The sequence below is a fragment of the Dermacentor albipictus genome, chromosome 4, assembly GCF_038994185.2.
Source record: "Dermacentor albipictus isolate Rhodes 1998 colony chromosome 4, USDA_Dalb.pri_finalv2, whole genome shotgun sequence".
NCBI lineage: Eukaryota > Metazoa > Arthropoda > Arachnida > Ixodida > Ixodidae > Dermacentor > Dermacentor albipictus.
The window spans coordinates 89661147-89687801 of record NC_091824.1 but is presented as its reverse complement, the minus strand read 5'-3'; the positions used below and the strand labels follow the sequence as shown (position 1 = coordinate 89687801).

The 26655-nt window shown below is 46.9% G+C and overlaps 2 protein-coding genes and 1 long non-coding RNA gene across 9 annotated transcripts in view; 2 read left to right on the top strand and 1 right to left on the bottom strand.

Annotated features, from left to right (window-relative positions):
* The window catches only part of LOC135917657 (uncharacterized), a 253855-nt gene that overhangs the window by 195709 nt on the left and 31491 nt on the right, over nucleotides 1-26655 (top strand). The window lies entirely within an intron of this gene.
* Nucleotides 1-26655, bottom strand: part of LOC135917658 (retinaldehyde-binding protein 1-like) — a 52025-nt gene that overhangs the window by 12714 nt on the left and 12656 nt on the right. For 2 of the 6 annotated variants that reach the window (XM_070537227.1, XM_070537228.1), the window contains exons 1-6: nucleotides 20967-21183; nucleotides 18044-18283; nucleotides 16791-16984; nucleotides 14660-14728; nucleotides 14265-14375; nucleotides 13489-13736 (exon numbers count right to left, since the gene is read on the bottom strand). In XM_070537227.1, coding sequence (XP_070393328.1) covers nucleotides 13509-13736; nucleotides 14265-14375; nucleotides 14660-14728; nucleotides 16791-16984; nucleotides 18044-18283; nucleotides 20967-21120 — 996 coding nt within the window. In that variant the 5' untranslated portion in view covers nucleotides 21121-21183 and the 3' untranslated portion in view covers nucleotides 13489-13508. Of the gene's footprint in view, nucleotides 1-13406; nucleotides 13426-13488; nucleotides 13737-14264; nucleotides 14376-14659; nucleotides 14729-16790; nucleotides 16985-18043; nucleotides 18284-20966; nucleotides 21184-26655 lie in introns of those variants that run through there. The other 4 variants (XM_070537229.1, XM_070537230.1, XM_070537231.1 and 1 more) reach the window with 4 other exon arrangements.
* Nucleotides 3266-9173, top strand: LOC135917665 (uncharacterized). Of its 2 annotated transcripts, XR_010569370.2 has the most exons (3): nucleotides 3266-3582; nucleotides 8693-8822; nucleotides 8927-9173. It is a non-coding gene; the product is annotated as an uncharacterized lncRNA (long non-coding RNA). The 2 variants fall into 2 exon arrangements; XR_010569369.1 differs by lacking the exon at nucleotides 3266-3582 and having other exon boundaries at nucleotides 7019-8822.

Sequence of the window (26655 nt, the reverse complement as noted above, 5' to 3'; positions counted from 1 at the left end):
ATCGAAACGGAGTGTGGATTCCTAGTTTGCTGTGTTTGTCTCGAGTGGCTACCGGTCTGGCAGGTGCGCCGCAGTACTCGCAGGCCCCCTCTTGTGTTTGCATACCTAAGCGAAACGAAGAATGAATTCCTACTTTGCTATGGTTGTCTCGAGTGGATGCTGGTCTGGCGAATGCCCCGCAGTGTTCAGAGGCCTCTGTGTGTGTGTGCGTAAAACCCCTTTCCGCGAACAGCCAAACTCTAAGGGAGCACGCTATCAGTGGACCAGACAGGACCCCCGGGCTGCCGCCAGCGGAGGCACGCTCGTGAAGAAATCAACTGGGAGAATGCATCAGCCACCAATTCACAACCAGACGCCCTTTCCGCGAACTAACGACGCGCGAAAGAGAAGGGATCAGCTGCCTACGATCCGAGGACCCGCGGGCTGCCACCAGTGTAAGGCAGGCTCGGGAAAACATCGTCCTGGGAAAGTGGATGCCGCCGCCAAGCACCGTGGGACTCTGCATGTCACGTGACGTCGACGTATGCAAGATCCCGCCTACGTTCTTAGTGGGCCGATCCAAAGGGCCCCGCATTGTACTTTCAGTTCGTTCTCTTTTTCTTCTCTTTCACCAACCATTGAATAAACAGTGCAAGTTTCGCACTAGAAGTCGTCTTGTCCCTGCCTGATCGCCATGGTCTACCGGACACCTGCCGACAACGTCACGCTACCCAATAGTAACGGCGGTCGAGCTGCGAGAAACAGGCGTCGCAACAACTGTCAGCAGCGGTGGGGTACGCTACCATGGAGAACGCTACAACTGGTTGGCGGGGACCGCGTACGCTACCCTGGAGACCCCAACTTTGGACGGCATCTAAGAGATCGTCTCCCCTTCGTCCTGGTGACAACGTTCGGAAGGAAGGTGTCAGGATTCATGACTGCATATGGTGAGTGCACGGTTTTTCTTCAGTAAGATATCACTTGGTTTTCCTTGTTTTTTTTGTTTTTTTTATTTGGGGGGGGGGGGGGCACAGAGCAGTGATTTTTCTTTAACCGTTGATGGAAGTTTTGAGTACGTCCAGGTTGTTATAGAGTGAAGAGATAGCAGCACTAAGGGCAGCCATGTACTTGAAGGCACTAAAGAAGCCGGAATTCTTTAGCTTCGCCAGGGAGTTGGACCTCGAAATTTCCGGATCAAAGAGAAAGCCAGAGATCATAGAGACAATCGAAGCGACCGGGGCAAACGACGATGAACTAAACAAATGCCAAGAGAGCATTGCGGATAAGGAGGAAGAGCGTAAGCGCCTAAAAGAAAAACAACAGCGTAACCGCCTAGAAGAAAAGAGCGCGAGCGGGTAGCACGTGAGGCCAAAGAAAAGCGCGACCTCGAAATGAGGCGCCTAGAGATTGAGTTTCTGAAGGCTCGAAATATTGAAAGACCTAGCACAGAGGCACGAGAAAGTGAGAGCAGAATTACAGACTTGATGGTACCCTACGCAGTAGAACGGGATATCAGTCTTTTTCTGGTGCAATTTGCGCGCAGGTGTCAAAAGGAAAAATTTGCGAGAAACACGCGGCCGCAACGCTTGCTTACGTTACTGCCACGTGAGGTAGCTGATATCATTGCCCGCATGGGGAAAGAAGAAGCAGAGGACTTCGATGAAGTAAAGGCGAGTCTGTTTAAAAAGCATAGATTATCAGAAGAAGCATTCCGGCAAAAATTCGCGGAGGTCGAGAAGACCATAAGTGAGTCATATTCAGATTTCGCATACACCTTGGAGGTAAACCTGAAAGAATAGCTCAGAGAAGATGGCGCACTCGGCGACGCCGAAAAGACAATGCAGTGCGTTGCTTTACAACAGTTCTACCACCGGCTGCCATAAATATCAAGTATTGGCTTCAGGATAAGCCACGCGTAGACACTATCACGAGAGTGGCCGACCTCGCTGAGGAGTACGTAACTCGCCATGCATTCGAAGGCAACGAAGCTCCTAAGAAGGAGATAAATAAATGCAGACCCGGCAAGCAAGAGCAATGGTCAAATTCTAGTCAGTATAAATCGAAGGAAAGGTCAGATTTGGTGAAAATTAGTGACGAGAACAGCGAGGGAAAGGAGGAGCCAGCCGAACATAGGGCAGAAAGGCAAAATAAAAAGCTTTTGAGGCAAACAAACCAGTAGTTTGCTACAACTGCCAGCAAACGGGACATATCTCCGTGGGATGCAAAAATCGCAAACTAGTGTCGATGTCACTAACTAGTAACGAGAAAAATCTGAAATTGCTAGAACCGTACACTCGAGACTTCGTGGTAAACGGCAAACCGTGTCGGGTGCTTCGCGACTCGGCAGCCACAATGGACGTGGTGCATCCGTCGTACGTGGAGAAAGGCCAGTTAAGGGGAGAATGTGCTTGGATAAGGCAAGCCGTAGAGGCCTCCAGTGTTTGTCACCCTGCGGCAGATTCGTATCGAAGGCCCTTTTGGAGTGCTGGACACTGAAGCCGCCGTCTCGGCACATCTCCCGCCACAGTATCCATATTTGTTTTCTAACAAATCTGAGGATTTGCTTCGACGCAAGGGAATCGGGTTTAGTGAGGGAATAGTGCAAGCACTAACTCGTTCCAAGGCAAGGGAGCTCGCGGCCAAGGCAGTGTACGAATGTCCAGTGGTGGAGGAAACAGTTCTGACGGAGGATTCGTCAACCAGCATCAAACAGGACAGTCCTATAGAGGATATTGTGGAACGTACACTAGCTAATGAAGAGGTCAGGAAAGCACCACAGCGTGAAATGTCTCGAGAGGCAGAATGCAGAAAAAAGTTATTGAATGTAAGCCCTGTCACATTGCTTGCTGTACCGGAAAAAGATTCCACCCTGCGTATCCTAAGGCCACACGCGAATGAAGGTGTAGCAAAACAGAACGTAAAGTTCCTCAAGAGGGCAGGCGCGCTCTATAGAAAGTACACTAGTCGAAAGGGAGTGCAATTCGACCAACTCGTGGTGCCGCATCTCTATCTTGAACAGCTCCTGCGCGTGGTCCACAGGGGCTTTTGGACAGGGCATATGAGCATTACTAAAACAAAAAACCGCTTACTGAAGGAATTTTAGTGGCCCGGCTGCTTTAGAGAAGTGGAAGCGTTCGTAAGAAACTGCGACACATGTCAACGCATAGGCAAGCCCGGTAATAAGGCTATAGCGCCAATGAAACTTGTTCCTATTATCACGGAGCCGTTTCACCGGCTCATATTAGACACAGTGGGACCACTTCCTGCAACGCAGTCTGGACATCGGCATATTCTCACTGTACGAAATTCCCAGATGTGGTGTCCCTCAATGTGGCCATATCACGCTGTCATTCTGATAGCGCCCAGACTGTTAACACCTGACGTCTACGTCACCCCCTTTCCAAGTGAACATATATCGCTCCCTCCCATGAATAAAGCACTTTCGTTACCGGACAGCCGGCCTGCCTACATGGTGGCAGCGGAGCCCAGTCGAGATGTCGACGACACCGCCTACGACGCTGCCAGTTCCATCGACTCTACTACCGACGCCGAAACCCCTGGATACGTCAGAGGACGCCTGGCTTGGTTGGAGAACATGGAAGAGTGAGTTCGAACTGTTTGCCACTGCTACCCAATTGACTAAGCAGCCAACCGATGTGCAGGCACCAACATTTCTCGTGAGCATAGGCGAAGAAGGCAGGAAAGCATTCAGCACTTTCAAGTTTGATGCGGACGAGGACAGAAATGACCACAAAGTTTTGATTAAGAAATTCGAGGACTACTATAAGCCAGCAAACAACCCTCCACGAATTTCGCTTTGGTTCTAGGGACCAGAAAGAAGGCGAACCATTTAATGACTGGTTGATCGAATTGAAAAATTTAGCCAAGAATTGTGAATTTGGACTTCTAGAAGACCGCATGCTACGCAGCCGTATCGTTCTAGGCGTCCGAGACAAGCGTTTGCAGCAGAAACTGTTAGCGGAAAACCCTTCTTACCAAAAAACGGTAGAAATATGCCGCATTGACGAGCAAGGAAAGCAGCACTTTCAAGGGATAAGCGCAGCAACGGGCGGAAAGCACACTACGGTAGTGAACTCGGTTGCAACACAAAGGAAGCTGTGCAGTAGGTGTGGCTACCAGATACATCGTGGTGGAAATTGTCCAGCGAGAGGAAAGAATTTCAGGAAGTGCGGCGCACAGAACCACTTTGCCCAGGCTTGCAAATCAGTCGGTGCCACGCTTAACGCCAGACGTCAAGGAAAAGAACTGCGGGAAGTACAGGCCGAGACAGACAATTTTTTTTCTTGCGGGACTAGCGATAAACTCGCTTGAAGTTGATAAATGGACAGCAGCAGTTTACATCGAAGGCCAACCTTTCACCTGCAAACTGGACACAGGAGCAAACTGTTGTGTTATCTCTAAAAACGAGCTGGAAAGATTACCTGCTAAGCCAAAGGAAGCCTGCAAGGTGACTCTAACAGCGTTCTTTGGTCACAGGACTACGGCACAAGCAAAAATCAAGCTTCTGCTTTGCGCTAACGACAAAAAATGCGAAGAACAATTTTTTGTCGTCGAGCACGATGTTCCAGTCACGCTCAGCGGGGCAGTCGCAGAACGCCTGGGGTTTATATACCGCATACAGAAAGTCGCCAGTGAAAAACTATATCCCCCAGCCCAACCTTTCGCAGATGTTTTCAGTGGGCTAGGACAACTGAAAGGCGTAGAGTACTCGATGAAGCTGAAACCCGGAAGGGCGGGAACCGTCGTGCCTGCTAGGAGGGTCCCCGTCGCCCTGCAAGACAATGTTCTTGCAGAACTGCAGCGCATGAAGCAGCAGGGCGTAATTACTAAGGTAAATGAACCAACCGAATGGTCTAGCCACATGGTGACCGTGGTGAAAAAAGAAAAAGTGCGTATTTGCCTCGATCCAACAGCCCTGAACAAACAGTTGCTTCGAGAATATTACGTCATGCCAACTTTAGAAGACATAGTTCCGCGGCTGTCCGGGGCAAGATTTTTTTCTACGCTTGATGTAGCATCGGGATTTTGGCAGATTAAGCTAACGGAAGAAAGTTCAAATATCTGCACTATGAGTACGCCATACGGGCGCTATCGATTCCTCCGAATGCCCTTTGGAATATCGTCAACCCCAGAAATTTTTCAAGCTGCAATGCATCCTTTTTTAGACGGTTTACCCGGTGTCGCAGTTGTAATGGATGATATACTAGTCTGGGGCAAGACAAAAGATGAGCATGACTGCAACCTGATACGCGTACTGACGCGCTGCCGTGAGCACAATCTGCGACTTAACCTAAAAAAAATGCACCTTCCTGCAAGCGGAGGTTCGCTACTTGGGACACATGCTTACTACGCAAGGCCTGCGCATCGACCCGGAGCGTGTTCAGGACATTCTGGAAATACCCGAGCCTAAGACCAGTAAGCAACTGCAAATTTTTCTCGGCACAATGAACTATGTACGGCGTTTCATTCCCAACATGTCTGTCTTGACGGAACCGTTAATAGAACTACTGCGAAAAGATAACGCATGGGTCTGGGCAGAAAAGCAACAGGCCAGTTTTGAAGCGCTGCGCCAGGCACTGATAACGGCGCCGATTCTTTCCTACTTCGACCCGAAGAAGGCAGTCACGCTTTCTGTCGATGCTAGCCAGTCGGGCGTAGGGGCTGTTTTGATGCAAGACGGCCATCCCGTAGCCTTCTCGTCCAGATCTCTAACAGAAGCACAACAGCGTTATGCGCAGATTGAAAAAGAAACGCTTGCGTTAGTACATGGGTGCACGAAGTTCCATGATTATATTTTCGGCAAAGCAGATGTGATCGTCGAAACGGATCACCGGCCTTTGATACCGATCTTCACCAAGCCCCTGCATCAGTGCCCGCTTCGTTTGCAGCGAATGCGCCTCAGCTTGCAGCGCTACCCAATAACTTTGCAATACAAACCGGGTAAAGAGCTATTCCTAGCGGACGCGGTATCGCGGTTTCCTAGTAAGATGGCACTGCAAGAAGAAACGGAGCAGTTTCAAGTGAATGTGCTTGACTATGTTTCAGCGTCGGAACACCGCTTGAAAACCTTGCGGGATGCTACAAACGAGGATCCTGCACTTATCATCCGTGAATACATAGAGACGGCGTGGCCGAACCACAAGGATGCCGTCCCAGAGCGGGGAAGGCCATACTGGACCTACAGGGAAGAAGTTCACGCACAAGATGGGCTAGTTTTCCGAAGCAACAAGGTAATTATACCGAAATTGAAACGGGCAGAAATTTTGCAGCTCCTTCACACAGCGCATGCTGGAGCAGATAAGATGAAAGCCAGGGCCAGCAGTGTAATGTTTTGGCCAAAGATGTCCGCAGATATTAAACAGTTTTGCAAGACCTGCAAGGTATGCCAAATGCACCAGCCATGAAACCAGAAAATGCCCCTTTTGAGCCATGATGTTCCGACCCTGCCATGGGAGTCCGTAGGCGTGGATCTGTTTCACTATGGCGGTCCGGAGTTCGCCGTCATGTTTGACTTCTATTCCTTTTTCTTCGAAGTCCGCGAATTTCGCCACACCACGTCTAATGAGCTGAAGACTTGGTGTGCACAAGTTTTTTCAGTGCATGAGCTGCCACAGAAGCTGTATAGTGACAATGAGCCCCCCTTCAGTAGCTCGGATTTCAAGGATTTTTTTTAAGAAAACTAGACATTGTTCATGTCACGTTAAGTCCATATCATCCGCGTTCTAATGGCATGACGGAAAGAGCTGTTCAGGAGGCCAAGAAGCTGCTCAAAAAGTGCTCTTTTCGCACACCAGATTTTGAAATTGCTCTGCTTGAGTGGCGTAATACCCCCAGGGACCCGGTTTTGAAGTCTCCTGTGCAGAGGCTCAAGGGGCGGCAGACCCGGACCCTCCTGCCGGTACCAACTCACCTGGAGCCAGAGGCCATACCCAGCAAGGATGTCCACGACTGTCTCCAGGCGATCCGGCGCCGGCAAAAGATCCACAACGCCAGGAACCTTTCGCCACTGACGCTGGGACAACGCGTAACGACGTACGACATTCTCCAGAGAACCTGGTCTCCAGCTATTGTTCTAAGGCCAGCCGCAACACCAAGATCTACGATTGTGAAGACTGAAGACGGTCGTGAAATCCGTCGCACAAGAGAGCACCTGCGGGAGGCAGCACCTCAACCGGACCCAGAATCAACCTCGCAGGGGCTTTCAGAAGACGAGCTCCGGCCTGGACAACAGCAGTTACGCAGGAGCACAAGATTGCGTCGGGAACCCTGTCGATACCCGTTGCCAGATGAAACTTCTAGACCATCCCATCATTAAAGGGGAGATGTGGCCATATCACGCTGTCATTCTGATAGCGCCCAGACTGTTAACACGTGGCGTCTACGTCACGTGTTAACTAAGCTCAGTGGAGATCGTCAACACGTTTTTGTCTATCTTCGAGCGAGTAGGGTGTCCCGCAGAAATCTTAGGGCAGAACTAAGGGAGCTCGTGTTTGAATTGAAAGACATATTTTCAGACATACCTGGCAGGACCGCTGCAATCGTTCACGATATAGAGTTAACCTCATCGGACCCAATTCGTTCGAAAGCTTATTGCGTTTCACCTCGTCAACGTCAAGTCATGGCCACTAAAATAAACAAGATGTTAGAGCTAGGTGTAATCGAACACGGAGAGAGTGATTATACCTCGCCTCTCGTCTTAGTTGAGGTCACACGAAAGGAGCCGCGACCGTGTATCGACTATCGCAGGTTCAACTTAATCACGAAGGACCAGACCTTCCCTAATCCGCATATCGAGAAAAGGCTTGAGAGAGTTGGCAGTGGTGATATCATCTCCAGGCTCGATTTAGTCAGAGGGTACTGGCAGGTTCCGTTGACCGAGAGGGCAAGCAGGCTTGCGGCGTTTATTTCCCCGATGGGAACCTTTCGGCCGAACGTGCTGAGCTTTGGAGTGAAGAAAGTGCCCTATTGTTTCTCTAGCTTTATGGACCAGGTGCTACGAGGAATGGAGGACTTTACACTTCCTTATCTCGATCAGAGTCCCTCTATACTTTTACTGGTCATGAACCTTCGCCGTCTAGCTATGGAAGATCTCTGTGCACTGCCAGCGGAGGCCGCAGTGTGGCGCTGCGTGAAGCGGAGGGGCAGTATAATAGCAAGAGCTTGGTGGCGCAACCCACCGCCCGTTCCGAAGGGGACGGTGATAACATCCATCCATCCGGGCATCGCGGAGGCGTGAACTAAGGTGGCAGCTGCTGTCAGTGCGAAGTAGCCTGGCTTGTGAGCTGACAGTTTTCGGCTTCTCCGTGTGCTGTGTCGCATGAAAATGTGCCCTAGGTGTGCCTGAAAGCCGGGTCAGGATACCGCGCACTTGTTGGGTGCCTGGATGCCGCTCCGGGTACAGGGAAAATGCAGACAAAGTGTTGATGTTCCGCCTGCCCAGTGACAGCGACCGGCGTGAAAAATGGAAGCGCGCCATACCACGCCGAGAACCTCCTGGCTTCAGTTTCGAATCCCCGCATGTGCGTATCTGTGAAAAGCACTTCGATGCGAGTGACATTGTGCGTGCGGATCAATGGGTAGTTGATGGCATGGTCGTGACGTCGCAGTGCGATGTGCCAGAACTTTCTCCTGATGCCGTGCCGAGCATTTTCGAAGGCCTCATTGCGTATTTGTAAAATCCGAAAAAGTGCAGAACTCACTCGCCTCGACAGCCTAAGGCCACCAAGCTTGCCGGGAACCGTCAGCTGACCTGGATAGCTCCGGCGCTGCAGCGACGATGTGCTCGAGTTTGACGGGCGCAGATGCAAGGGAGGCTGGCGCAGGTAATGAAAGTAGACATGCGTGTGCCTTGTTGCTTGCTTGCTGATTGCATGCACGGCGCACGGGATATCAATAAGTGAAATATTTGCTTGTTTCTTTTTCGTAGGCATTGCGGGGAACGGAAGCGTACGTGTAGACGCCGCCTGTCAAACGAAGGCAGCTGTATGCAGCTTCTCGCAGCTTAAAAAATTGAAGGCCCATATCCGTTGCTTGGAGCAACGATTTCAGTGCTGTCAACTGAAGCTCGCCAGGGTGACAGCTGCTTCATTGCTTCATCACTGCTTCATTCATACTGATTGTAGTTACGAACAAAATACATTGGATAAAATGGAAAATAAATGTTTACAAGTAAGCGTCTATGTGGAAAATTGCGGACAGGCGTGGTCGCGAGTTGTAATCCTTGCACTTTCGGGAGGCCTTAGGGCCGGTCCGAGTCTTAAAAGGGCCGTGGATCGGCTACTGAAATTTGCACTGAATACTTAAGGAAAAAAACGTTTTGTCAACATTGTATATTGCATAGTATAAATAACATGCTAATATTGCCATCGACATTCTCGTTCTAAAGCTAGATTTAATACTAAGTCCCATTATTCATAGTTTACCCAGATTTCCTTCAAGTAGTGCAAGCACTGCCGCCAGACATATACCTGTCTCCACGCGAGCAGGCATAGCCAGGGACGCCTGCGCCCATTGCAGGTGCGTGTATGGGCTCTGCGCCTCGTACCTTTAACGGCGAACCAACGCGCCAGCCCCGCTCCATCGGACCGGCAGCTGGTCATCTGTCTCTTAAATACTAGCCAGCACATACCATGCTAGCGCCTGTCTTATTATTATTTTTTTTGTAATAGGGACTCGTATTTCGCGAGCGAGGCCCGCTAGCTTGCTGCGCAGTCGGTTGCGTGCGCGTTTGCTGAGTGTTACCGGGCTCGCCGGCCGCCAGTGCGCGGGTAAACAGTTTCATTTTTGTCTGTGCCTTCATCTGCCCAGACGCACAGCCTTCTCACAGTAGTATCACCCCGGAGATGTCTTTATTCGCATTTTTCTGTTCCGTCGTAGGTCGCAGAGCGCCAGCGCCGGATTCACTACGAAGCCCCCTCAATGGCGAGGGCGCCCCTAGCGGCCACTCTTGTCCCTATATCAAACTTTCCGGGGAGTTTCATGACCAGTAAAAGTATTTGAGGGATTCTGTCTCGATGACATAGCAATCTTTTCTTCATCATGGACGGACCATATGCAAAACTTGTGAACCGTGTTCTGTCGTCTACGAGAGGCCAACTTAACTGTCAAGGCTCCCAAATGTCAGTTAGGGCGCGCGGGGGTAGCTTATCTAGGTCATGTAATAGGGCAAGGCCATCGTCGGCTTTCCAAGGTTAAACTGATCACAATAGACAACTTCCCGCAACCACGCACCAAGCGGCACATCAGGTCATTCGTTGGTTCGGCAGGGTAGTACCAAAGATAAATCCCGCGTTATTCCGAGATTGCGAGCTCTTTAACAGATGCTCCCAGAAAAACAGAACCGCAGGCGGTCAAGTGGTATGACGCAAAAAAAGGTCTTTAGTATGCCAAAGAAATCACTAACGAGTCAGCGAGTGTTGAACGCGCCCGACTACTCTAAGCCATTCATTCTTCGGTGTGATGCCAGCGACCGGGCTAGGGGGTTGGTGCTTTGTCAAAAGAGAGATGATGAAAACGAACACCCTGTACTGTACGCCAGCAGAAAGCCTTCCGTTCGTGAGGACGCATACAGTGCATCAGAAAAGGAAGGGCTGTGCGTAGTATGGGATGGCTGTGCGTAGTATGGGCTGTGCAGACGCTAGCATTGTATATTGCTAGTTCAAGGTTCACCATAGAGACTTACCACTGTCCCCTCACATGGCTGCAGTCCATGTCTACGAAAAACGGTCGTCTTTCGCGCTGGAGCTTGGCTCTTCAACAGTACACCTTCCATATTCGCTACAAGAAGGGTAAGCTTAACCGCAATGCCGACGGTCTGAGTCGTTGCCCCTAGAGTAACGAAAGCCTCATGCTCACTCGCGTTTCCGTGACATTTTTACGTTGGTTTTTTAAGCGTTTATTTTATTATAGCGAAGTTGTAGTTGACTGTAACCACGCCCTAACGCTTTCGAGAAATGGCTGTTTTTAGTGTTCAGGGGGGGGGGGGGGAGGACGCGCGAAAGGAATGGGAAAGCAGTAGCGGATTTTCTTTTTTTGTTTTTCTACAGATTCGTGTATCTTGGGGAAGGGTGGCATTGTTCTCGTTGCTTTGTGGTTGCGGGTTCGGCACTTTTCTGGGGGGATTGCTTGCCCAAGCAGGTGACAAGAAGTTGCGAGACCGGTTTGCAAGTCCAGTTCACCGGACAAGACCAAGGAGAAAGGACACAAGAGTGCCACAAGGACTGATGAACGACGCCCAGGAATCTACCAGTTACGAACCAAGGGTTCGTCACTACTGAGAGGAATTCTGCTACTGAAACGCCGATCCCGCGTCCAGTGGCTGCTGGCCCCTACTCATCGAGATCTTCCTCCCCCGCCGGAAAAGCTGTTACGGTTGGCGTGTAACACCCCGGGCAAAAAGGATGCTCTACCACCTTCAACGAAATGGAGGGTGGATTTCTAATTTGCTATGGTTGCCTCGAGTGGATGTCGGTCTGGTGGACGCCCCGCAGTGTTTACAGGCCCCTTTGACAGTTCGCGGAAAGGGTTCTCACGCAAACACACAAACTCTAGGGGAAAACGCTTTCCGCGAACCAGACAAGAGCACCGGGCTGCCGCCAGCGGAGGCGCTTGTGAAGACGTCAACTGGGAAAATGGATCAGCCGCCCATCCACAACCAGATGCCCTTACCGCGAACCAACGACGCGTGAAAGAGAAGGGAGCGGCTGCCTACAATCCCCAGGACCCGCTGGTGGCCACCAGCGGAGGCAAGCTTGGAAAAACATCGCCCTGGGAAAGTGGTTCCCGCCGCCAAGCACTCTGGGACTCAATGCATGTCACGCGACGTTAACGTGAGCAAGATCCCTTCTACGATTTTAGTGGGCCTATTTAGAGGACCCCGCAATGTACTTTTTCACTTCATTGTCTTCTTCTTATCTTTCACCAACCATTGAATAAACAGTGCACGTTTTGCACTGGAAGTCGCCTGGTCCCTGCCTGAACGCCATGGTCTACCAGACGCCTGTAGCCTGCCTACAACGTCACGCTACCCTATAGTAACGGCACTCGAGCTGCGAGCAAAAGGCATCGCAACAACTGTCGGCAGCGGTGGAGTACGCTACCCTGGAGACCGCAACACCAGCTAACTTTCTGCCGCCTCCTGCTACGCTTTCCCTTGGAATCTAGTACGTAACCCTTAATGACTGTCGGTTGTCTTCCCTCCTCATCGCATGCCCTGCCCATGCCCATTTCTTTTTCTTGATTTCAACTGAGATGTCATTAACTCACGGTTTGTTCCTTCACTCAATCTACTCTCTGCTTATCCCTTAAGTTTACACCCATCATCCTGCTTTCCATAGCTCGTTGCGTCGTCCTCAATTTAAGTCGAACCCTTTTCGTGAGCTTCCACGTTTCTGCCCCGTACGTGACTACTGGTAAGACAGAGCTGCTATACACTTTTCTCTTTAGGGATAATGGCAACCTGCTGTTGATGATCTGAGAATGCCTGCCAAATACACTTCAGCCCATTTTTATTCTGATAATTTCAGCCTCATAATCCGGATCCGCGGTCACCACCTGCCTTAAGTAGATGTATTCCCTTACCACTTTCAGTGCCTCGCTACCTGTCGTAAACTGCTGTTCCCTTCCGAGACTGTTAAACATTACTTTTGTTTTCTGCAGATTAATGTTTAGACCCACAATTCTACTTTGCTTGTACAGGTCAGTGAGAATGCATTGCAATTGGTCCCCTGAGTCTAAGCAAGACATTATCATCAGCGAATCGCAAGTTACTAAGGTATTCTCTATTAACACTTATCCCCAATTCTTCCCAATCCAGGTGTCTGAATACCTCCTGTAAACACGCTGTGAATAGCATTGGAGAGATCGTATCTCCTTGCCTGACGCCCTTCTTTATTGGGATTTTGTTGCTACACTGAATAGTCATGTTATCATACGTTACGGCCACTATTATTGCTATAGTAAGTCATTGAATAAAGCCAATTGTGCGGTATGCTTTCCGAAATCACGCTATTATGCAAACTGATGACAAGGCAGTAGTGCTTTCGCCATTATGCAAGTATCACCTTTGCAGAGTGTTTGACTTTTCTTATTCCTTAGTTTCGTCGAGCTGTCTCTATCGGACCAAGTGAGCACGAAGGTAAATTAAATTTAACATCCATCTGACATTGATATTATGGGCTCAAGCCATTCGAAAAGGTATATGAAGAATAGTATAATGACGCTGAAACTTAGGCATGGAGAAAAAAATTCTACTACACAAAAAAAATCAGGAGAGCGGGAAAAAAGAAAGAGGGAAGAGGCAGGAAAGGGAAAGGAAAAATCATGGAAAATAAAATGGAAATGAAGTTCGCTTGCCTGAGTATATTTGCACCATGGCAGTGTCGTCATCACTAAATTTAGTTTCCAAACACCAACTTTTTGATCGTGCTGCGTAGCGACGACGACATTTAGAAAAAAAATTAAATAAGATAGGTTTCGTTTGCTACTTACTCTTGTTGGTTTTGTTTTTATTACAAAAACGTGACTTCTTTTTCGATTTCCGCATCTGTGGCAAAACTGCGGTCATTCGTGACGTATCCATACTTCCTGTCCTCCTTATAGTCATCGTAGTTGACCTCAAGCTTGCTCCAGAATTCATTAAAGTCTAATGGAGGTGCGTCTCCACCGTACTCTTTAGGTAGGACGTGAGGGTCTATGTGCTTGTGGAGTTCTTCAAAATTTTCTCCGTACGGATGAAACTGCACAACAGGGAGAAAGCACCGTGGAAGTGTGGTATCAATCATATCATCAGAAGAGGACATCAGACTATGCTAGAAAACAGAGAGAAAAATACTTCCGCCCACTACAAACACTTCCTCTGTTGCAAAAGTGTTAATGTCAAAACTCTTACATGAAGACTGGAAATACGATCATGTGGCTTCGCTGATTCAGCACGCGCGGCTGCACCAACACAGCATAGCATTTCTTTAGCGGTCTTCTGAATGCGTTAAACATGACAAACAGCGCAGACAATGGAACACCAGACGTACGAGCAGAACAGATACACTTTTCTTGCCGTCGTCTGCATTCTCAGTTCGCCATATGGAACTTAAACCAACTAGTCCAGCTCAGAACACTACTACATAAGGTTAATACCGCTGACTTTCAGCTCATTACAATACCGCAATGCATAGTTTGCGCTTGTATAAGTTCCAAAACAAAAAAACTGCTCACTTCGATAGCAAAATAAGCTTCGAGAGCAAAACGCTTCGAGAGCAGATACATACCCTGTCGGCAAGCTTCTTCTTGAGGAATGGCCTAACCAGCGCGTAGACCATGTCAAATGCAAGCCCCTCTCGTACGGCGTACATGGCCTTCATGCGCATAGGCATGCAATCCTGGAGAGAAAAAAAATAACGGGCCACGGATCACTGCGCAAATATTAAAGACCCTTTTGGCACACACATGCAAAAAATCGAAACGCAGCGAACTTTTATGCGGTAAGTATTAGGGCGTAGGAAATGGCACTGATGCTGGTGATTGAATTACGTCAGAGGAGACGCATTCTATAAGGCTGTTTTGTTATGGTGGCGCCGTGCTGCGTAAGCAGGGGCGCCATCTAGGATCTGTGTGCTTTCTGGCTAAGGCGAACGCTATGCGTTATATGTCAGGCGTACGCTACCTTAGCGCGCCAGTTGCTTGAGGAGGTTTTTCCTCTCTCGAAGGTCCACTTGGCATGACGTGGTGTCTTCTGCACTGCGAACGAACATGTGAGATGTAGCGAAGTCATTAACCTTGGCATGGCCGGAGTTTCTGCTGCCGGTGAGGTGGACGGAGCATTCAGTGCGATTGGTGCACCCGTGTTTAAGCCTACATGAGCCTCGGAGATCGGATGTGCATTCTTTGAAATTTTTTTCCCGGATATATTCTTGATGCAGCATTCTCGCTGTAGTTCTAAGCTGTGGTTTAGAAGCAATGAAACACAAGCGACAATCGTAAAAGTGTGAGTACCCGTTCTACCACGGAATAAGTTCGGCTGTTTATACATACTTTGACACGCGTTCAAATTGCCAGATGTATACGTCCTGCGTCGCTACCTAGTTTCTTGAATGCGGTGTCCCCTCAAGAATAATATAGTTTTGGTTAGTAATAGTAGCATATCGTGCAGTACGAATCACACTTTTCCAGTGGCCGGCTGCGGACTGCGGTATAGTCCAAAGCAGTGACAGCTGCTGGGTTCTATGTCGGTTTGTTCTATATAGCGCACGGGCCAATCATTCGGAATGAGCACGCATGGTGTTATTTGGCGCTTACCGTTTTTTTTCCACGAAGAAAAATTGGTTGATTGATCACTCAAGAGGGATTTAAATTTTATAACCCTGAAAGAGATTAAATCAGTTTTATTTTGTTTGGTCTTCAGCCCGTCCCCTACGACTCACTCAACTCTTTTACAGAAATTGTGTTGTCTCAAATAGCCCGCGAATTCCTTTTATTCTATCGCCTTTGAATATCAGTGGTTTAAAGGGCAAAGAGACAATGCCTAGCAGCACAAACCTGATGTATCATGCTTGTTCCCCAACCGCAGTTATCGCTTTACTTAGCTACATGATCGGTCTCATACAGGACGCTAACCTAGTCATAGCATAGTTGTGTGCAGAACGAAGCCGGTTACTAACGCAAATATTCTAATGCGTGGCGCCTAAATGTTTCGGGCTTGCGCTGCATGGTTTGACCGAAAACGATGCAAAGCAATGCAAAGCAATGAGATAACGAGACTATCTTGCTATTCACTACTCTGAAAATCGACAGGCCCCGCTTCTATTCGTCGAGCGGGATGCCATGCAGCCAAAATAGTTCATTCAACACGAGCCACACCACGCGGCTCGTGATCCACGTCTCATCTTTGTGGAGCAAAGCGAAATCTTCGCAGACTGTGGTCACTGCTGCACCGAAGACTACGCGATCCCCCTCCCGCCGGCATTGTATGAATGGACGTCGTGCAAATTTTCCGAAAAACGAGCTACAACATCTCCAAATCGTTCCGCAGCACACGACGGCAACACATCCAAGCAGCGGCACTCCAGGCTCGCACAAGACAGAGCGGAGGAAACGCTCGCTGCGCGCTCTTTCTCCTTCGCCCGATGAATAAGTCTGTAGTAAGATAGACATTACAATAATGTTCTCAGTGACCGGGACGCGTACTGTCAGACATGGCTCACTCAACGATGTAGCTTTGACATGTAAACTTCAGTGGCCGAGCCTCGCGCACATGCTATCTGTTTACTTTGTTGGCAGGCACGTATTCTGTCAACGCATGTCATATCATAAGTACAGCACGAAGGTCGTGAAAAAGGAGAATAGAGCAGGGGCGTTGCTAAAGAGATATTGTCTTTTGAAAGCTGCTATTGTTCGAATTATGAGATGCCGTAGAGTGTGAGGCCAATATGCAAACTGGCATCATTCGATTAGCAAGGCAAAGTTGTAGGCCTAGTGTGTCCTCGTCTCCCTCCGCCCTGTGTCTGTAGCGGCATTTATTCACAACCGCTTCATTCGATTTCGCTGAAGCCCGTCTCAACGAATACAACATTACAAACGCACCGCGCTTTGGGTGGACGTTGAAAAAAACCCAGATGGTAAAAAAAAAATCCAAAACGCACCTATACAGAGCTTCTCATAACCCCTGAATTGAATTACAGTGCTAGACTGTAAAAAAAACGTGGTGACTCCAGACGCTAATTAAGGCAAATCCATATTTCTCGGTTTTCATCACCAACATAATGTGTTTTAAAATAAAGCAACGCTTGCACACGTACCTGAAGGTACTCGAAGCCTCTTCGTATCAAGCCCACATTGATGGAGAGCACTTTTTGTGGCGTCAGGTTAGCGTAGTCGAACAGCATGACCATGCCCAATGTTTGCGTTGTAGGATCTTTCGCTAAATGCTCAAGGCAGAGCATGACGGCCCGGTGCATTTCGACGAAAGAAGATTCCACGATGTCCCACGAGCCTGGAAAGCGACAATGTACTGCAAGGAGTGAAGTCAGAGTTCTCTGCATGAAGCTATCTCGCCTCATCTTTGCCTCTCAAATGTCGTGGCCTTGAGGGAAAGCTTTGGCTCCGGGCAAACTCCAATTTCTCAATTCAAATAGACGCAGAACCTCAGAAATGGTCGGATGAAACAAGCGTGTGACTGCTTTGAATGAAATTTGCTTCATGAGAGACAAAGTAAAATTCTTGTGGCCCGAGGAAGCATATGCCCTTAGGGCCTAGAATGATTTACCCACATTAGCGAAAACTCGTCTCTAAACAATCGGTGCAGGAAGTTCACAAATCGGTAACTCGGCTTTAAAATAGATAACGCGGTCATGTCAACCGTATCTCTTACAGTATCTAAAGCGGACGGATCGGATATATGAATTTACAGCGTACGTAAAATTTTAACAACGTTTCGAATGTTTTGCAAAACCCCTACTCACAAATAAGTGGTATATTTCCAAGTGGTGTAGAATACGTTTACCTTGTTCGCTTGAAGTGTATTAAAGTGCATTTTGCGGACTTTTGATATCATTTTTATTGTTTAGGCAGAGAGTTGTAAACTTCGTACTAGAGGATCTTTCTTTTCAAATTTTATAATTTTCAGCTATTTTCACCAGAATACTCACGGTCTACATAAAAAGTTTGCTTCCAAGACTCACTAGATTCTAAATCCTGTTTAATGCAAAAATATTGTTTGTTAGGCAGTTAATAATTTAATTAATGAGTTAGTTAGTAAGTAAGTAAGTAAGTTAGTTAGTTAGTTAGTTAGTTAGTTAGTTACTCAGTTAGTTAGTTAGTTAGTTAGTTAGTTAGTTAGTTAGTTAGTTAGTTAGTTAGTTAGTTAGTTAGTTAGTTAGTTAGTTAGTTAGTTAGTTAGTTAGTTAGTTAGTTAGTTAGTTAGTTAGTTAGTTAGTTAGTTAGTTAGTTAGTTAGTTAGTTAGTTAGTTAGTTAGTTAGTTAGTTAGTTAGTTCACAGCTTCCGATTGGCCATGCAAATAACAACACGTCACTCGTGGTTGGCGTTACCCACCGATCTTGAAAAGAAGGATCGGGCGTCCGCAAACATCCTTTCCCGGCATTATCATCGTAATCCGTCGAGTTGCTTCCGATATGCTGGATGGCGTTAAGTCCTCGAAGATGGTCCGAGTCGCGTTGCGGTTCCGGTAGTAGTTGCGGATGGTACGCAGCGCCGCCTCCACGTTGTACTTCCGCACGCGTAGGAACCGCAGAAGGAAGGCGGCATCTTGTCTCGGATGGAGGTCTTCCTCTTCTGCGCATAGCAGAGGCGATGGTGTTAGCGGCGCAAATCTTCAGTTATTCTCTATGGGCGAGCAAAGAGTGAAACATTCGCTTCTGTAATCTGTCCTTGGGCGTCGCAGAACGTCACATACTACGAAAAAAAAAGAATTACAGCTGTTGTAAATACACCCGCTACCTAAAAAGAAATATGTCAACGTAGCGGTTTGGTTTAAAGGCGCTCTGCTTTGCTGCGAAACTAGCATGCATCTGCCCGTTCGCAAGCGTACAGAAGAGCAACGTAGCCTGGTTACTGAGAGGGCGAGTTCTTCTTCATGACCTCCCTATAGCTATTACAATAAGAAAAGCTACAACAGTTACATAACAGCGCTGTGTGTGTAGCCGACTCGTACGTACCGAATTACATGTGAGGAATTACTTGTAACCGATTGTCTGTTTCGGTAATATTGTAATTTACTCTGTAACACTCACTGTAATTCAGTGACATTTATTAGTAACCAATTACACAAAACCAATTGCATTTTTTACAGAGAAAGCTTTAAAAAGCGACGCAGCTTCGAGCTCTTAAATGACACAGCCGTGCTGGCCGCACCTCGAAAGCCATCTGCGATGCCGATAGCTTCGCGCGCTATGTTCTCACCGCTATACTTAGTATTGAAGAGATACGCGTGGGCCCGTATCTTGGAAGTTATCTGCTAAAGTGGCAGAGGGAGGCGTGTGCTGAGAGCTCTGTGACCGTATGTTCCCGCCACTGCGTTGGCGTTGAAGCTATAGGGGCAGCGCAAAGGTGAATTCGCTCGCTGCTGTGGGCGCTATCTTGAAAGGGGTCATTTGACAGTATTGGCGGCGGAGGTACGGTTTTCTCGTTGGGTAAGCACAGAAATGCTTGCGCATATTTAATAGCCACAATCTTGTGAGCAAGGATTCCGTACGTTACAGCACATGCCCTTCTCACCAGCGCGCACATCTAGCGAGTTTTCAGTGTCGCTGCCAGATGCCTTCACAAGAAAATTATGGAAAATTACAGATGAAAATTTTGAAACGCAGTTCTTAGAGAAGATAAACAAATTGTGAAGGGCTGCAGAGGACGCATCGAAACAACCAGGCCCACTCGTTCTATTTAATGAATGTGTGCAACGTTAATAAATGAAAGGGGAAAGTAGCGTTTAAGTAGCCGAGTACATTTTAGTGATTGCTCAGTTATTTTCATAGGACAGTAATTGGTAACTATAATCAATGATAATTTTTGAAGTAATTGTAATCAGTAGCGTATCTTTTTATTTAATGTGTACAAGCCTGGCATGTTTATGGCAGTGTAGCGCACAGCCTAATGTCATATAAGGTTACACATCATTCCAGGTTTTCCAGTTGTAATTTTCAAATTTCTCTGAGCAAGGTACGGAAGCGCTAATTAGTGCGAAATTACGAGGAGTGCAATCACAAGAATGCACGTCATGATGCTGTCCCTTGTCGCTCAACATCGCAGTGTCGTGAGCTCAGTCACAGGTGTAATCCAATGCACTTTTTCTAGTGCTAGGTTTCCGTCATACTCGTGCACACCACCTAAGCCCATTTATCCAATTCCGCATTCCATCTACTCTGTCAAATCGAGACAACTGCCCTCTGCTGACTGTGGCTTGGAGTAGCTCTGCCGAATGCATTTGCCAGCCGCATCGGAATGGCTGATAGTGGTGCCTCTCCCAGTTGCGGCAGCGAGGAAATCATCGAAATTCCCTCTGTCAGTGTCTTCGCTACGGTTCCCAGAGACAGTCGTTCGTGACGTCGTTAGCACGCCTCGATGACCGCCTGCTTTCTGATCACGCCATCTTGGAGTGTACATCAGAAGACGACGAAGGCACTACTGAAGTTACTCCGGTCAGGCGACCTAATTCAATTACTGTGACAGTATTCTGCGTCACACTACTCTGTGTGTGTTCATATTTTTATTTATCTCCGTCTCATGTAAATGTTGCAGCAATAACCTACGGCCCGCGCGTATCCGACCACCAACAGAAGACCAATGGGAAGCCCAGATGACAACCCCAAGTTTTGAGGGCCAGCTACGGCTAGTTCACAGGGCTAAGCTATTTTAACAGGACCACAGCTGCCTGGAGTAGGGTAGCCACCCACCTGCGGCCCACCATCAGCTTGGTTTCTTAAATAAAGTTTATTCACTCACTATCTCCATCTCTTTCTCTCTGTGTGTTTTCTTTATCGTTCTGTCTCCCCTTACCCCTTCTCCAGTAGAGGGTAGCAAACTGGATATCTAGCGGTTAACCTCCCTGAGTTTCGCATCTCATTTATCTCTCTCTCGCTCTCCCTCTCTGTTTATAGTGCCAGGAAGTACTTGGGATTTTCCACTCCAGTGCCCCGATATTGGTAAACAGAAGAATAGGCAAGAGCATTTCACGCACTGTAATGCCACCGACACGAAAAATGCATGACAGCACTGAACATCAAATAACAATGGCTGACGGCCAAGGAGCAGAATACAGAACCTAATATGCCTCTGTATTCAGTTTGCAACGCACGACGCACGACTGCACGCTTCCGTGTTTTCTACAAAACTTCATATACTTCATTCAAACGCCTAGATCATTTTGCACAGCTTGGTTAACTTGTACAGCATGGACAGTGCTATTATGCGGAGCTCACTTTCCCATTCAAAAATGTTTCTTTTTTTCGGGCTTGCTTACTTGACAACGACTGCAGTAGCTTTTCGAGGCATTCCTTTCTCCGCGCAGGAGTTTCTCCGAGCTCGTCTTCGGCGACTCGTTGCAGGTTGAAGGGCAGCGCCCCTTTGGATGTGTCGATCTCGTCCAATGGCTTTCTGGTGTAGACGCCGCTCATGGTGGGCGGCCAGCTACAGCGACCGAAACGATCAGAGTCTAGGCTCGTAAACAGTCCTCTTTCCTGCACTCGTCCTTCGATAAAGAAGAAAGAGCGCGCGCGCCCGAAGGAGGGCTGACCGAGATAATGGAGGCACCACGTGACGAGGTCACAGCCACTCAGGAGCACAAAGACGCGCGTCACGTATAGCGAATTGAGAGCTGGCCCGCGGGCCCCGGCGTGTAAACAGCGAGTCATTTTTCATTGGAACAGACTGCCAGAGTTCGGACGAATTTCGCGATTCTTTCTTTCTTTTGCGGAGGCTGTCATTTTGTGTGCGAGTTAAAGGTTAGAAAAAAAAAAACTTAGATAACACGGAGAACTGACAGGTTTTCCAAAGCACTTTAGAAAGCTCTGCCAACCGCGCAGTAAATTGCGTACCGTGCGATGTCCGACTGATCGAGGGTTACGTGTCGAGGCTGCCCTTCAGACCTTGAGGAACGCTGCGCCGTGTAGGGCGCACAGTCATTTTGGACCGCCTGCTGTATCTCTTTAGTCTGTGCCCTCGCTTGAGAACTTCTTCGTTTCTTCCGCATTTATGTCCTTCTCAGTATGCGCACATGCAAAAGCCATGCACAGGCCCATGCACATGTACGGGCAATGCGCAGAGTATCGATTAAAAAAAAACTAAAGAAAACGCACATTTTGAACTGGTGAACTACTGCATAAACATTTCAATTAAGTACTTGGGTCGGCACATAGAAGCGACAGTATAGAGCCTTCGAAGAGCTGACGACTTCCAATGGGCAGTAAGTTCACTGACGCATTGTAACAGGGCTTTTCGCAACCACTCATGAAATCAGGCCAGCCAGCTGGTCTTGCCTTTCACCACACGAGAAGCAACGTAGTAGGCTGCTGAGCAAATTTCCCACGTTCACCTTGGCTGGCCTGCCAGCACACCGTTTCTTTTCTTTTTTTTTTCAATATACAAAAGTTGTTAAAGTCGCTTGTGACAGAGAGCACATTTGTAGTCCTTCAACTGGACTGCTCGAACAGGCAGACATTGGTTGTACAAAAACTGAAAGTTCATGATCAACTAATTAACAAAATTGTGCTATTTCTGTCTTTAACTACTATGTTTGCGGCACATATTACAGTTTACGGCTTGTGGACCACGAGTTTGCGAGACGTATACAATCGAAACACATTCTCAGGATCACGCCAGTTTCAAGACGTTCATTTCCAAAGTGCGAGATAAAATACATTAGTGCTCCAGGTACCTTTGTGCTGCTATGCGCACAACTGCATATTTTTAAAAAGTAACTGGAACAACGATGCATATTTACCGCAGGTGTGAAGCTGCATATTTAGAAACTGATGCCATTTTTAGAATTCGTTCTAACTCGATATGTTTTGCAACCTCACCGGCAATATAATGCGTCATATGCAATGTGTCACAAAATAATTAGTGAAACAGAAATTTTGTTGATTACTTAATTACGCATGTTGATGTCTCGTGGAAGTAACGTTCACCTCTTCGAGTTATCGAGTTCAACGATTAGAATTGTGCTATCTGCCAAGGAAGGCATTAAATAATTATTTATAGTGTAAAAAATCAACATGTATAATGGAGTTTTGTTGCTTTGATTTTTATTAATTACATGAGGCATGTCGCACAATTATACTTCTTGAGCTAGATTAGTGTAAAATGCAGACGTAATTTGCACAAGAAATCAAAATGATTATTTGACTTATTGACCATTCATCGCTAAGTAATCTTTAAACTAATTACATTACGAAAAAGTTTTTTAATTTACGAATAGTAGCAACTGACTTCGAAAGTGATGTTCGCTTAGAACAAATTCAGGGTAGAACACCAGTTTCAAAATTTGCGTCCCCAAAGCTTGATACGAAATTAATTGGTGCTTCAATGTATCATAATGCGTTTTGTTAAAAAAGTAAGTGGTACAGTGCATTTTTGCCGCTCGTTTGGCTTCGCTTACCTCAAAACTGGTGCTAGTTTCAGACTTCGTTCTAAGTGGATGCGCCTTTTGAAATTATTGGCCTCAGTTCGTCTATATAAACGGCGAGGTGCGTAGTGACTTTCGCGTTGCGTTGTCAATATAATTAACTTTAATTAACTTTAGTTAATCAACTTTAATTAATTTTGTACCGCCCAAAGGCGGTACAAAATCCCGGCCGCGGTGGCCATATTTCTATGAGGGCGAAATGCAAAAGCAGCCGTGTACCTTTCATTGGATGCACGTTAAAGGACACCAGGTGGTCGGAATTAATCCGGAGTCCAACGCTACGAGGTGTCTCTCAATCATATCGTTGTTTTGGCACCCCGCGATTATTATTTTTTTTTAGTTCGTGTATTGCAATTGTCATGTCCGTTATTGTTTTTCGTAGAAAAAGATTGTTAGTGCAATTGTGCTGATTAGTAAATTATGCATCTCGATTTCCAGTAAAACCAATGTCAGCCACTTCAATTGATCCATTTCAATAGTTAATTTTGGACTATGTGCCATAAGTGATTCTTTAAAATTAGGTTGACGTTAAAATAAAGCAAACGTTACACTAGAATTGCCGCTCAAGAACGTTGTCTCCACGTTGCCGAGCATCGGAGACATCGCTGAACTTTGAACTGAATGCTTCTGTGAAGACGCAGGATACTTAGGCTCAAACGTAGAATCTTCGAATCTTCAGGGTGCATCTATTCCCTGCCTATGGTTTGTGCATTGGGATGCTAGGGTATCTTGAACACGAAATGTACTCAACGGGCTCGTCCATATTGGAACTCGTCATGCTATTTGATGACTTCCACTAGCTTCAATCGAAAGCTTCCTAAGCTAATGCAAACTATTGTCTGTCCGCCCAATAACCTATCAGTGTTTATGATTGATTGACTGATGGCTCGATTTGTTTATTTATTTACCTCTTGTTATTTAAATTAAAATAATGCAAAGAGGCGCAGCCATCCTATATTGGTGGCGACTTTTTCTTACGGTAACAATGAAATATTTTTAGATAAGATGAAACAATGCTGTAGGGTCGAAAAAATTATATGATACTTTTTTAGAGCCACGCGAACATGTATAGAAAAAAGTCGGGAACAAGTTGAGCCACCCTGAGCCCCTGCATAGATGGGCACGCCGAGTTTCAAAAACTCAAGAGTCAGCGACGCAATCTGAGATGAACAGGTGCACAGGTCTGTCTCTCTCTCTCTCTCTCTCATCAAATATATGATGTTGAAAACGCCGGCCAAGGTCCAACAAAACATGGGATGATATCGGCTGTCAGAAGGAAAGAAAACAGTCGCTGCTGTGAAGTGCTAGTGACTTGGCTAAAATCCGTGCACTTGCACGTTTGATAAAGTAGTTGCTCCTACGAGTACGATGAGCACCACCTGACTTGATAAATAAAAATAAACATTGTCGATAGCAGGACCCACCAAGCGATAAGAGAAAAAGACATTGACAAGGGAATGCGTCAAGAGGGAAGCACTGCGAGCCATTATTCGTCCAATAAAGAGCTAACGGCACGTGCATGCACCAAGAGCATGTACGATTTCTCATGCAGAGCGTGCACGTTGCAGCAGACGACAAGCAGTTAAACGAGTGTCTGCTGCATAGAATTGTACTCTTGTACAATTCTATGCAGCATTGTACGGCTTCTACTCTTCGATTCGATGGTATATATGGGAATGCGCGATGGAGAAAAAAAACAGCAGCCAGAACCAGCGACCTTGAGCAATGAAATAGCAGTTAAACTGGCTCATGCGGCGCGTACTTTAGACATGATAGTACCTGTTGCCTTCTCGTCAGCAGGTGCGAAGAGTTTCCACGGCACCTTTCGGTAATCGGTATGCCAGGCGACGTGGTTTGATTACGATGTGAAGTCGTCTGATGTGATGCCCTTGGCCTTCTGATTTTCTTCTCTGCAAACTTCAAAAATTGATCGCGTACAAGTGAAGCTCTTGCTGCTCTCTCCGCGCCCATAAATGCGAGGGCGCGGAAAGAAAACTGAAATTTTTGGAGAAAACAGTTTTTTTATTGTTCCTTTTTCAGGGAATGAAAAGCGGGAAAAAATGAAAGGTCGAAATCAATGCAAGAAAATGAAATTTGAAAAGACAAAAATGAAAAGACTATGTTAGTATAGACATTCAGGCTACATATTGTTACGGAGGGATATAAGAGGAGAGGAAGAAGATCGCGGGAAGCTGGCTGCTGCGTGTTGTTTGTGGTCAGCCATCTTAACTCCTCTGACTCACTTTTATATATATATATATAAATATATATATATATATATATATATATATATATATATATATATATATATATATATATATATATATAGAGAGAGAGAGAGAGAGAGAGAGAGAGAGAGAGAGAGACCATTGCTTGATTTCGGACAACATATTCAGGCAACGGCGTCATTGAACGCTGCAGCAGTTACCGCGGATTCACTGCATATCATTCCGCGAAGAACATCATCGATTACTGTAGGTACTTCCAAAATTTTGGAGGAAAATCACTCATGCAGTCGGTCTCAGCACAGTAGAAAAGAAATGCGTCCTAGAATCTTTCAATCTACATCGCACCTGCGCACTGAAAGCAGCAGTTCTCGCTGCGTGATTTGTAGTTTCGTTGTAACGTGCGACATGGCCTTCGTTTTAAGTGGGTAAGGCCGCAGGTTATCCACGGGCTGCGTTTTCCACGGCACTTATCTTTTTTGCGCACAAACTCTGATTAACAGTCACGTACTGTGTCCCTGAAATGTTTCCAATGCTTATCGACGTCGTTCTCCTGCGGTATCATGTCTAAGGTGATTTCTAGGCAATGAAGAATTGAAGCGTCGTCAGCTCGGTTGATATTGTAAACTTGCGCGGCTTTACGTCTGTCCAAGCATTTCTTGTTAACAAGAAATGGCAGTAGCAAGACTTGCTACTACTATTTTGTCATCCGATATTCTTTTGTCGAGATCAGCGTTATAAGGAAATGTTGCGTCACTCACAAACCACAAATCGAGGACAGCGCAGACTGGTCCCTGTAAACAGGTGGCTTCGTTAACCACGTGTATCATACCCTGTTTTCTCGTTGTTTCGAACATTACTCTTTTGGGCTGCTTGTCCATTGGGCCCGCTATCCGCGAGTGTCTATCTGCACCATGTAAGTTTAAATGTCCGTTGAATATGATTTTAGTTCGGTCAGTGGCAAGGGTCGCTAAATAAGTATGGACATCCTGAAGATACTGAACCGGTCTACAACATAGACCGCACATATTCATTTCCACTGATAGAAAATTCCTACTTTAGTGGTTTCTTAACAACGCCACGCCACCTGCTCTTGTCAATCTATCGCTCTTAAATGCAGAGTACGAGCCACGAAAGATTTCGTCATTTGTATTTTCTTGATGCATGCATGTTTCAGTAATACTAATAATGTCCGCGCCATGGAGTCGGGATAGACCTTCCCGCTGTTCACACTTGTTTACGACGCTTCGGGCGCTCACATTTCGTAGTGGAATTTCTTTGCTGCTGTCCTGTCGGTCAAT